Source organism: Nanorana parkeri, unplaced genomic scaffold, assembly GCF_000935625.1.
Source record: "Nanorana parkeri isolate BGI_ZX_2015 unplaced genomic scaffold, ASM93562v1 scaffold250, whole genome shotgun sequence".
NCBI lineage: Eukaryota > Metazoa > Chordata > Amphibia > Anura > Dicroglossidae > Nanorana > Nanorana parkeri.
This window is the reverse complement of record NW_017306518.1, coordinates 530,171-543,686: the sequence shown is the minus strand read 5'-3', so window position 1 is coordinate 543,686 and position 13,516 is coordinate 530,171. Positions and strand designations below refer to the sequence as shown.

The following is a 13,516-nucleotide window of genomic DNA, read 5'->3' as shown; positions in this document are numbered from 1 at the left end:
TCTCTCTCTCCTCTCCGCTCTGCATTAGTTCTGTGACAGCGGCTCCGTCCTCCGCCCTCCCCCGCCGCCGGTTCCTTCACTTCTTCTCAGATCCCCGCTGGGGAGAGCAGCGGGGATCCAGAGAAGCGGCGGGAGGAGAGGACATGGCGATCTACCAGTGATCGCTACGCGATCGCCTGGTAGATCACGATCGACCTTGTGGGCACCCCTGTCCTAAGGGATATATAACAAATTATCAAATATGCACATCACTAAAAGCACCAAATAATAAATATGTGTGCATAAACAATAGTTAAACACAATTGCGCCCATTGCATAATGGGCGCAATTGTCGTTTTAGCACGTATGTGCACCCGACACATGTTTGCATGCGTGTATGTATGGGTGAGGACTTTAAATAAATTGTTGTGTTTTTTTCTTTTTCATGTAACTTTTTTTGCAACTTTAATTTTTTTCACTTAACTTTATTGCTATCACATAGGGGGCTAAGAAACCCCCCTATGCAATAGCAAAGAGGATGTGACAGGTCCTCTTTATGGAGACATCAAATGACCCCCAATGTCACCTAGGACCCCCCAAAGAAGCTGATGAAGAAGAGATCTGCTTCATCAGCTTCTCTCCAGCATCTGAAGCTGGGGAGTAAGTACTATCCTTGTCGCACTCCTTACCGATATGTCCCTTGTAGAGGGGGGTGCTCGCAGTGACAGCGGATGGCGCCGCGAATGTCAGCAAAAATTTAGAAATGTCACCAGCACACCAATCCTTTTAAGATAGCAAAAGCTTCATTTATTGAAGTTTTTTGTCATATGACCAAACAACATGACACTTTTTATGACAAAAAACTTCAATAAATGAAGCTTTTGCTATCTTAAAAGGATTGGTGTGCTGGTGACATTTCTACATTGAAGCTGGGGAGTGACACAAGAATGTGGAAATTATGTAATATACATCACTTACGCATTCTGACAGTGGAGATGGGACCAGAAGGAGATCCTGTACCGATCTCCCTCTGATCCCCTGTCACAGAGCCACTATGCTGGTCCCGAGCTCACACTGGGCACAGCGGAGCTCGGGACCAGCGGGACAGCGTGAGGGGGGCAGCGGAGGGGGCGGACACGGACCATCACCTTATACAAGCAATCCGCCAGCAATATAGCCGGCGGATCACTTGTATGTTAACAGGCATCACTGCCTGTTTTTAAATTTAGGCAGTGTCCGGCTCGCGCGCGATGCATGACTGGGCAGTCCTGGCAAGACATTTAAATACGCCTGCTTAGATCTAGGAATCTCACGGCCGTTACAGTGTATTTGCTTTTGTGCACATTGTTTAATCACTTTTACTAGACCCCATTTAAAACAGGAGAGACACTAGCCAGCGTTTAAATAAAAAATTAGCATTACATTGTATTTATTTTGTTAAAACAGCCCCCAAAATATTGTAGTGACTACATACCCAGTATGTACACATTTTCATTATGCCCAATTTTGAAAAACAAATACACTAGCCAACATTTAATCAAGAAATCAACATGAGTGTATTTATTTCACAGAAAAAGCCAGAAAAATGTTTTAATGACTACATGCACAATATTTAACCCTCTTCCTGCCAGCACAATATCCCTTATGGAGCTGGTTTTGGGCCCTTGTAAACAGACTCTGCTTACCTGTGTAAAGCCTGCTCTACACTGGAAGCAATTCTGGTGGCTGAGCTGCCACCAGTCTGCTTCCAGTGGACAGTGAACAGGGTCCCCTCTGCCCAACACCCCCATCTTGCTTCACGGGCTTCCTTCTCCCTGCTGCGGGCCTAGGACCGGCATCACAAGTATCAGCAGGAAGAGGGGAGAGAGATCGGTGAACATACATTTACCAATCTCCACGCAGAATGAAGCCAGAAGCAACGCTGATTGCATAACTTCCGGCTCCTCAGCGATCATTCCCCAGCTAGAAAAGCTGGGGAACAAGCTATTTAAGCACGATATTTGCTTGAATGATATTTGCTTGAATGAGTTGCTTGAATCATATTAATCAGCATGCACTGAAGTCTTCCAGCAGGGGGCACCACCGCAGGTCGTTCCTCAGCCTAGGTCAACACCTTGTTCTTTGATCCTTAGATAATGGACAGCCGCTTTCATATGCAATGCAGCATATCTTGGGGGTGTCTTCCCAATGCGCATATAACCCCCATCAACACCACAGGGTGCAATGTGTGACCTCCTGTCCACGTGATTGACTTTCACCTTTATCAGCTTCCTTGCCATATCTCCTGCGGGGAGTAATACCATGGCCTCCAGCACTTCTAAAACACAGCTGGTTTCTTTGAAAATAGATGTTTGGCAGATGTAGTACATGAAAATGTTGTACATTCCAACATATTGTGTTTTTGTGCATTAAAATTAACTGAAGCATAATTTTTACAGAAGTTCTGGGTTTCATAAGGAATTGCGCTAATATCATGCAACATAAAAATGTACAACTGCTGTAATTTTATTCTACATGGTCTGTGCTTTCAGGAAATTTATAATTCTTGGGGGGTCATTTTCAGGCCTAAAATGTGGATTATAACATGTGTGCAAAACAACGCCTTGGCAGCGAAAAGGGTTCAACACTCTAACTAGGACACTTTTTCAGCAGGACCCTCACCAATTAGCTTTTAATAAAAAAACTAAATCAGTATTAGTGTGTATTTTTACAACTATGATTTTTACCCCAAAATCATGGTTTGCCTGAAGCTTATCCCTAATACATAATAAGAGTTACACTATCTAGCAGTGGTGACACTGAACTCTCCTATCCTTCCTACTTTCCACACATTTGAAACACCAGCCGGGACATATATTCTGGGTGTTTGGTGGCCTTTGTAGTACAATGCATAAACAAAAATAGACTTCACATCCAACACTGATACCATGCAGAGAACCTCAATGCATTCTTGTTCCTAATAACAGTCCCCTGCCATACAGGTGTCTGTTATACTCACCACTCTGGTGGCCCATGTTTCCTACCTTCCCTTCATTTCTGTGCTCTAGCCTCCAAAGCACTCTTTAGCATTCAGATGCTTGTTTCCTCCACTGCACACTGAAGTTCTGTCTTCTAGCTCCTACCTCTCTAGAATCACAGAATGTGGCAGAGTACGCAGAAATGTTGAAGCCCTGGAGCGGAGTAAATGTAGTAGACATGGGCCGCCAGAATGGTGTGGATAATAATTATTTTATTGCAAGGAACAGCCATTAAGGTGTCACTTTAATGTGTCAGAAATTTTATCCAGTGACCCAAAATTGAGAATGAATGTAAATATTCACAGATAGATTTATGGCTTTTTGGGGATCTGTCACCGCTAATGTCATTAACCACTTCAAGACCAGGTGTTTAGACCCCCTTCCTGTCCAGCCATTTTTCAGTATTCAGCGCTGCGGTACTTTGACTGACGTTTATTCCGTCATGCAACGCTGTACTGAAATTAATTTTATACCATTTTTTGGGGACAGATTTTGGTGGTATTTAAACACCACTGGGGATTTTATTTTTTACTATAATTAGGGAAAATGACAGAAATTTTTTGGAAAAAAAAGTTTTTTTTAACATTATGTTAGGAAACATTTATTATTACCCAGTTTTTTGGGCCTTTTATGGAGAGGGTATGAGGCACCACTGACTAGACATGTGCATTCGGATTCGTTGCAACCTGCAAATCAACGAAATTCAGTTGATTCGGTGGTTCGTCCGAATTCCAAATAACTAATTTATTATATGCCTGAATATACTAAAACTATATTTGGGCATACATAAATTCATTTGCAGAACGAGCGGCGGCCATATTGGCCGCTGGCGTGTTCTGCGCAGGCACGTTGCCATCTTTGAGTATATCTTGGTATAAACAAAGATGGAGGCGCCCGTACAGCGCCTGTACGTTCGGGCGCCGCCACCTTGGTGTATAACAAGATGCACTCAAAGATGGCGGCGCGCAAGCGCAGAACATGCCGGCGGCCGGCATGGCCGCCGCTCGTTCTGCATTTGCAGTGTGACGTCACACGCTGAATGAGTGGCGGCCGTATGGACCACCGGCGTGTTCTGCACGCCGCCATCTTTGATTGTATCTTGGCATACATCAAGATGGCGGCGCCCCCATCCTGGTGTATACCAAGATCTACTCATCGTTCTGGAATTTGAGTGTGCGGTTTCAGATTCGGAGGCTCGTTAAAGGGGTCATAAATAAGTAACATGGAGATCAGAGGTCAGAGTAGTATTAGAGCTGGCCACAATATGACAGACAACATATTACTATGAGAATTACATGTATCTATAATGAACATCCCAAAATACATTCGGCAGATTCAGCACAAATACCAGTGAATGGAATATTACAGGAATAAGAAGGGATGAGACACTCTCCAGATAGCACAGCACTCATAACAAACATATACACATGGTGTATGCCCCCTGTATGTGCAGCCACTCATTGAATACTCACGGTTTGAGACTGCAGTCTTTAGCTAGCTCTGTGACAGTGGTCAGTAGCACAGTATCATTCGGATTATTGGACAGCAGCTGCCCCTACTAAGTACAGGCCCAGCCACTCAGGGGGGTTTTCCCCGAGTAAAAAAGGGAGGAGCTCACACCTTTCCCTGTGTCCTAGAGACAGCCATCATTGCATATAGCTGTATGTATGGGCTGCTTCACGTGCCAGGTTTGCTCCATATGACGAAACTGCATACACTGCTGTTGGGGATACCGCTGGGCATGTTTGCTTCCCTTGGACAGACCTCTCAGAGCTGACTGTCCCCAGGAAATGGGAACTAATGGTAACCATAACTTTACTGCCAGTGCTACTAGGTTCCACCCTACTATTTTAGTATCCCTGGTAGAATTCAGGCAGGGCTGTAATACACATTTTTGGATCTTGCTTTTGGTTTCTATTGACTTCAATGGGACTTCATGGTACAAAATGATTACAGAAGCAGTTGGGATATACTGAGTGAACGCTAATTTTCATGCATCATAGTTTATGTCCAAGAGATAGTTTACATTAGGTCACAATATAAATATGGTAGAATGATGAAGCTTCCCAAAATAATGGGTCATTCTATACATTTCCAAGGTGAAATTAGGGGACAATTTTTGCAAAATTTCAGTGAGCATGAATCTGATAATTTCAGCACAAAATCAAGTTCACTGAAATTCACCCTTCATCCCTACTGACTTCCAGCAGATTATTGTTTCAGAATGAATAAACTATAGCTTTTACACTTACATGCTGTAGCACTTTAATTGCAAATTCTTTATAAAATCGATTTATGATTATGACCTCCAATCTTTGTCAGTCTGTGAAAACAAATTTGATTTAGATATTTAGTGGCCTTGAAATAGAGATGAGCATGGCAACTAGATCCAAGCAAGAGGTCTGTTACATGAATATCTACAAACATTTGCATTAATATATAACATAACACACTTATGTCAGACACTGGTCCTAGTAGTGGATTACTTTTCAAAGTTGTGAAATCCTAGGGGCGCCTACATAGATTTTGCCATGGAATTCATATCAGACCTTAGATTTGAAACCACTGTAATAACATTTTGCTAGTTTCCTGAACAAACTGTTCTATGCTGTAATAAAATAGTCAGCAGTGATGAGCAAATGTGTCTGCGTTTGATTCGTGTGTCATTCATCTAACTCATCATTAATTCCAGAAAATATAAACTTTATTCTAAACCCCACTGAACTCTATGGGGGGGGATCTGGAAAAACAATTCTGGCTATTTTAAAGGCTAATAGGCAGAGGATTATCAAATAATCCATATGGGAAGCTGCACACTGTGTTAGTAGTGCAGTAGCGCAGTAGTTATGTGGGGCGAGGGTACTGCTCTCTATGCAACATCTTGGATGACATTGGAAAAACACAAATACTTTAAATTACATGCTTGGGAGATGCCTTTAAGCTGTATGTGATGTTACGGAACTTGTTTATACTTGTAATACTTGTTATACTTTTATATTATTGTTTGCAGTTAATATAGCAACAGCAACGAAATCCTGCAAGGGGTTTGAGATGTGTACATTATGGCACTAGAACAGGTGCTGCCGCCCCATGTCCTGCACCTTAGTGACAGTGTGGTCAACCTCCAGAACCACCAGTCCTCCCCAACCCTCCCAGAGCATATTCAACATCATAGTTTTATCCATAGAGTTTTCACCTGCCCAAAATTAAGCATCAACACCATCTTCCTGCCAACCACCTGATATGCAATACACCCAAGAACACTGGATCATTACCACATCAGTTATTCAAGACATGTGCAACATCTTGTCACCATTCAAAGAGGCAATTAGAACGGTGAGCTGTGATAAGACAGGGATTACCAACAAAATTCCTTCTGTGTTCCTGCTGGAGCACACCATGTATGTTGTAATAGAACAGCAGTAGGGGGAAAAGAAAACCTTTTATTGTCTCAGGGTCAGTAAGATCCTTTGCCTACTGCCTCCATCCCTGTGGGGCAGAGGCAGCAGTAGGCAGAGAAAAAAAGAGGAAGTGGAGGGTTGGAGTGCTGGTGGTGAGGAGGAGGGTTGGCGATGCTGTTGGTGAGGAAGAGGAAATTTTGGGTGGCTTTAAGGGGGATCTTTCACCCCTCCCCTATCCAAGGGAATACTCTTATGTGGATCTTTGCCACTATTAAAGAGGAAGCACAAAGCAGCCCACTTTATGGTAGCACTGCAACACACCTCTTTGCTGCATCTCCTGATGATTGCTGGATCCACTGGCCTGTAGGCATTGGTGTAGGGGGATCACCTAATAAGAAAAGCATGTCCGCCCTCTCCCAAGAAGAGGATGTTGGTTTCACATGTGTTGTTTAAATAGGCAAAGCTGTCCTTTGTATGCGGCCTGTCACTGCAAACATCTATACGGAGGTTGACTCCAAAGCACCACCCATATCCCATCTCTCTATTTGCCTTGCTATTACATTTATTTAATCTGTAGGCTTTACTCCACTGCACTAGCTGCATAGCTGCAGGGGGAAATACGGGTTGGCTTTGGTTTTGCCAGTTGTTCCTGACATAGGCAAAGCTGTCACGTACAAGCTGCCGTTTTTGTTTTAATGTTCATATTTTTAACATTAAAATAGTGAGAGGCCCACAATCTCTGAAGCAAAGTTTGAAAGGGCAGAAATATGACCTGTGATAGTGCTGAGGGCCAAACATTGGTTAGACCCACCCATTTTACCCCAGCAAGAGTAATTTTTTATTGCATGTTATTTATTTGGAACAATATTTCTGGTTTAGCATTTGTTTATCTTTTTCAAGTGTTATCATATAAAGTTTTTGGGTTATTTTTTTTCATTAGGCCCCTGCCCAAGTCTAGTATAGACGGTGGGTAGGAACTGCAAGGTTGCAAATAAAATTCTTACAAGTGATCACATTCATTAACTTTGTTGGTGTTAAGGCTGGACCACAGGTTGAAGATGGCTCCACATACAGGTGAAACTCGAATAATTAGAATATCGTGCAAAAGTAATTGCAGTAAGTGCTGCAAAAGGGGCCCAAACCAAGTACTGAGTATATATGCATGCTTGTACTTTTCAGAGGTCCGATATTGTTCTATGTACAATCCTTGTTTTATTGATTGCATGTAATAATCTACTTTTTTGAGGTTGTGGATTTGGGGTTCTTGGGGTTTTCATGAGCTGTAAGCCATAATCATCACAATTATGACAAATCATGGCTTGAATTATCTTGCTTTGCATGTAATGGGGTTGATTTACTAACCTTATAAACACACCACGAACATGTATACACCTCTGTAGTGTGTTCCCTCCCAGCATGATCTATGGGTGGAATCTAAACACCTTTGTAGTGTGTACACACCCAGCAGGTGTGTTGTGCAAAGCCCTGCATGAATTACAAGGTGATGTTGTGTAAATTAGCTCTATGTTGTGTTGCTTGCGTTGATGAATGCAGGAATGTAAATGCATGAGCTAACCATTTTTGTCTAAACTGTGAAGCAGCATTATATATGCATCATGTGCATGATTTTTCCATATATGGCATTAGTGGAAATATGCTTTTAGAGACTTTTTTGTTGATAAATACGTTTTGCTGTGTGAAAATCACATGCACCTGGTGCGTGCGTGTGTTTAGGTTAGTAAATCACCCCCAAAGTGTCCGTTGTACTCCCCTCCCATCCGGTTTAGCAATGTCCACAAGCTTCGCCACTGGCCCTAATATCTTCGTCTAGTCTTTTCTGGGTTTTGCAATTTTTGCCATCTTGATTGGACAGCCTGGGTAGATGTAACACCCACACTCAAGAATCCTGGCACTGAGGTATTCTGAAAATGTACACTGATCTACAAGAAAAAGCCTGCCTGCTCGCAAATGTTGTATTAACCACTTGAAGTCCGCGGTGGTAAACCCCCTTCCTGTCCAAGCCATTTTTCAGTATTCAGCACTGCAGTACTTCGACTGACGTTTACTCAGTCATGCAACGCTGTACTGAAATTATACCATTTTGATACAATTTTTTGGGGACAGATAGAGCTTTCTTTTGGTGGTATTTATTTTTTACTATATTAAGGTAAAATTACAGAAAATGAAAAAAAAATGTTTCCCCTATATTAAATTATAAAACATTTATTATTACCCAATTTGTTGGTAAAATATAAAAGGCAGGGTCACGTCGGGTAAAAAAACACCAAACATGTCAAGCCTTAAAATTGCGCACAAGCGAAACATAAAAAAACTACAATACCCAAAATTGGCCATAGGCGACCCTTTAAAAGCTTTTACCGCTCATCATTTTAGTGTTATCAGTGATTGATGGCCCTAAAATTATTGCTCTCACTCCGACGTTCGTGGCGATATGTAACATCTGTAGCGCATCTGACACGTATTTATGTTTATATGTGTGTAAACGCGGGGGTGGGGGACTTTAAAAATGTTGGGGGTTTTTTTAAAACTTTTTTTATATGTGACTTTTATTTTATTTTTTACTTTTTTTTTTACACTTAATGTTATTGCTATCACATAGGGGGATAACAATCTTCCTATATAATAGCAAAGGCACACTGACAGGTCCCCTTTATGGAGGGTGCGTGCGAGCAGAAAAAAAAAGCCGTCTAATTATGGCAACCCGCCAATGTGAGTTTGCCGTCCGTCCGTTTTTTCACAATGGGCGGACGGCAAGCAGTTAAAGTTCCACTTCAACTTGCTCATGGAGGACTGATGCTGCGTGGGCTAATTAATTATTAAATGGGAGATCAAATGTACAATGAAAGGTAAGAAAAGTGGAGCTTGTTGAGTTTTAAAAAAAAGCAGATTATAGTTGTAAACATGTATCCAGGGTCAGTATTAAGATATACTGTATGTTAAATTAACTTTTTATACCAAAGAATGTACAAAATGCAAGGGAATATCAGCTGCATACTAACAAATGATGACTTTGCTACAGTTGAGGAAGAGGTTTTTCACTTTAAGAGTCTAAATTGTAGACTGTCCTACTGTAAAAGGATGCTAAATTATGTTAATTTAAATGGAAAAGAAAATTATGACAAGGATAATATTATTCTGATCCTTGTGGGAGCAGATTTATTTTGAGTGGTAGCATGGTTTAAACTTCCTCTGGCCCAACGCATTGGAGCAACGCATACTGTTTTTTTTATGTATTAAAAAATGTATATGAAATATAAATGATTTTACCTAACCTCGATTTTAAAATTATATTAAAATGCTGTAATTGTTGTCAGTTATTGAATTTGTTTAATGCAAAGGTTTTAATACATTAAATATTCATTGTAGTATTATATTACAAGTCTAAACCAGGATACGACGGTTCCAACTGCCAAGTGATGCTGTCTACTGTTTTTAAATATAACTACAAATCCTAATCTGCACCAGAGAAACTGTCAACTTCATTAATAAACCAGAGAAAAGAAAGTTCTTAAAAGAAATTGAGAACATTTGCCCATGATCAATTGGAGTTTTCTTTAATGCTCTGTAAAATATACAGTAGATTTTATTGAAAACTATGGATGGACAACTTCTCCTCTTTGTGGAGAACTTTCTTTTCTGTAGTTTGTATAAAAATACCTAAAATGGATAAGTGCCAGATTAATTTAACAAAATGTTTAACCGATGAAGCAGCCTAGTAATTGAAAAAAATGCCACCTGTGGACCCATAAATTACCTCCCAAGATATAAGAACAATAAAGAAAATAGTATATCACAGAAATCACTGCGCTGGGAATGCGTGCCTAACTACCTGATTGGACCAGCCGCAACAATGTGTATAGGTGAACAAATGTAAAGCAAATATGTTGCGCTAGGTCTATGTGAACCAACTGCACACTAAAGTGTTAATAAACAAATCTGTGTGTAAAAATTACAACAATCCGTGTGAAAAAATTGATTCAAGTGGATTATTTACATATGACTAGAAGGTTCAACACACAAACATAATAAGAATAATAAATAAAGAAAATAGCATCTCTTATGTATGTACTTCAGATCCACAACTAATAAGCTCTTCTTAGACCACCACATCTAATTAAAAACGAATGTGAAATTGGCAGTTATATAACTTAATATAATAAACTGTAAGTGAACAAAGGAAAATAGTGTGGTTTTGCTTACAGTTTGACCCTTTTAAAAGTGTTATAATGGAGAATAAAACTGTATACTGCAAATATATCTAGACACTAAAATAGAACTATCATTCCATAGTAAGGTGTCCATTCACGATTAGCTTAACTAATCATCTTTTACTTTAGCTAAAGACAGACAGTTTTTGGTTCAATGCATATATTCCTATGTAAAAGAATAAAGTCTGGACATTATAGAACAGTTTTAGATTATTCCCCAAATACTATATAAGTTTCTAAAAGTACATTTACAAGGTTACTGGGTATGGTATCATGCTCATCTTTTCCCCTAATCCCCAGACTACATCAGCAGTTCTGGACTTGTTTAATGTGTATATCTGATCCGATCAGGAGAAATTCAACCAAATCCAACTACACTTTAGCATTATTGAGCCCAACTTTTTCAAAGCAAAATGTGATGGTTATAAGAATTTCTTTTTTTGAAGACTTTATTTAATCAATGGGTAGACAGTGGGCAATCAGAAGCAAGGTATTTCTAACTGGACAAACACATGGGCATCTTTTAATAAGAAGGAGTACAGCCAATAACACTGAATGTGCCATAGACAGTGTAGGTTAACATTAAGTGAGGATAGTTGGTATGCCTACAGGGTGGAGGTCTGGTCATATAAACTAATTAAAAGGAGAGTGATGGGTCTTAGGGGAGAATAGTTTAGTGTCCAGTAGTATAGTTGGTGGGTTAGGTACTTGCCAAAGGTGATTCTCCACATTAGCAGAGCCAAATGCGATCTCTGTATGTTTTGCTGGCAATTTGGACATTGCCACCGGAGTCCCGCTTTCAATATTTTTAATACAGGTAATTGTAGTAAAGATAATAGAGATAAAAAAAGGTAAGGGTGAGTGAAGAAGAGCATAGAAGGGGTGACTAGATTAGAGAATAAGCTTGAAGGGATCTTTATAGTAGGGGGATCAAGAAGGATGAAGGGCACTATGGGGACAAGAACAAATGAGAAGAAATAAGAATCTCTTTTATTTCCTTTGGGGTACAAATGGTAGTGTATGAACCCTTCACTAACCTGGGTCACTAAATATAAATGTCAGTAGGCAAATTCTTACAAATATACTCAATGCCTACTCTTATGGCTTTTTTTTTTTTAAACAGATCATTAAGTTTTACCATTTTAATAATTTATACTCCTTTATTTACTTTGCAGGTCAATGGGGATGTCCAACAATCAGCCTTTCCTCTGTGCTAGGGATGATATCTGGAGTACTGTCCTCCACTGTTGAGTCGATTGGTGATTACTACACATGTTCAAGATTATCAGGAGCTCCAATCCCACCAACACATGCTTTAAATCGGGGAATAGCAATGGAAGGGATTGGATGCATTTTGGCAGGCATTTGGGGGACAGGAAATGGAACTACCTCATATAGCCAGAATATTGCAGCTTTAGGCATAACAAAGGTAAATCAACTTCTTTAAATATTCAGGCTATTTTTATTTTAAATGGAAATTTAATTGGCTGTTTTGCAAAGATAAGAAAAAAATTAATACTTTGCTGTTAAGTTACCTAATCTGTTCTTAAATTACCAATATACTAATTCCTGTTGTTTTTTTATCATTCAAATAGAAAATAATTATGTCCTTGTCCTAAATACCAGACCCATGCACCAGCATTAGATCAAAATTGTGCACTTTTATGCTCTTTCCCAGTATATTCATCACATAGTCACCTTTCTTTTGCTCCCCCACCACTCCATTCAACCCACAGAGGCAAACAAAATGCCAATACTTCCAGATGTGAAAGAACGTGTGACTCACTTCCCTCTCTTCCATGTGACAGGGCTGGTGCTTTGGTGATTGACCTTGTTCTGTCAACTTGAAGAAATAAGAAAGTTCTCAGACTTGTTTAAGCACTGAGTAGAGTGACTCTCAACTTACACTGGGTTTTTCTTTCCTCTCTCTCTGATGCTCAGTGAGAAGTCATCAGAAGACAGGGATAGTATATATTGGACTTCTCAGGATCCTTTGTGTTTCACTTTAATAAAGGAGTGAATGGGAGTGGCTGTTTTATTTCAAATGAAGATGTTTCAAATTAAATCATCAGAAAATACCACATGGTTCACCACATGTCCTAGCTGATAATAACGTTACTCAGTCCCTGTATTCATAATGTCAGGCAAGCATAATAGGAGAGTCAGAGGTTCTTCTTGTGCTGCTAGTAGGGGGGATTAGGTTCTGCATCTGCAAATGAAAAAATTAACTTAAACCATCTAATTGATCCTTCGAAGCGAAGACCTCATGGACTATTGAGTGTCGAGGTTGGACCTGTCTGCTCTTTCCCTTTGAAATTGTGTCCTAGCAAAACTGTTTACATACTGTGAAATATTTAAGGCTTTTCTCTGTTGAAATAATGCATTCTATTGTGAATTTGTTGATTAAAACCTGCTTGTTGTCTGCCTGAAACTGCAACTACTAGCTGCTTACATAGCATGCGCTGTACATTATTTGTGTTTTTTTCTGCCAAATAATACACTTTAATTTTGATTTCTTGATTATAATTTTTCCTGGCCTCTCCCTGTGAAACTGTGTCTTAATAAAAGTGCTCATATAGTTTGCATTGAGTCTGTACAAAACTTATGCCTTTTTTTCTCTGAAACCTTTCTAGGCTGTGCCTGTAAAACTGTGGCCTACTAAAGCTTTCTACTTAGGAGTCTTTTTATAACGGGTTCACTCAGCATATAGCTGGGCTATCGCCATTAACATGGCATTATATCTGCTAGATGAAGCCAAGGAGCTTAAGAATTTTCTATGCCCCTCTTCTCCATCTAGTGCCAGTAATCTCATGAAAATCTTTTATAAATCTGCCTCATAGGGGTCTATTCACGAAGCAGCCGAAGGATCTAGCCATAGCTTCGGCCGATC

The 13,516-nt window shown here is 40.0% G+C and overlaps 1 protein-coding gene across 1 annotated transcript in view; it reads left to right on the top strand.

Annotated features, from left to right (window-relative positions):
* LOC108787236 (solute carrier family 23 member 1-like) overlaps positions 1 to 13,516 on the top strand; it is a 141,981-nt gene that overhangs the window by 94,414 nt on the left and 34,051 nt on the right. The window contains exon 8 of the mRNA XM_018556733.1: positions 11,802 to 12,055. Coding sequence (XP_018412235.1) covers positions 11,802 to 12,055 — 254 coding nt within the window. The remainder of the gene's footprint in view (positions 1 to 11,801; positions 12,056 to 13,516) is intronic.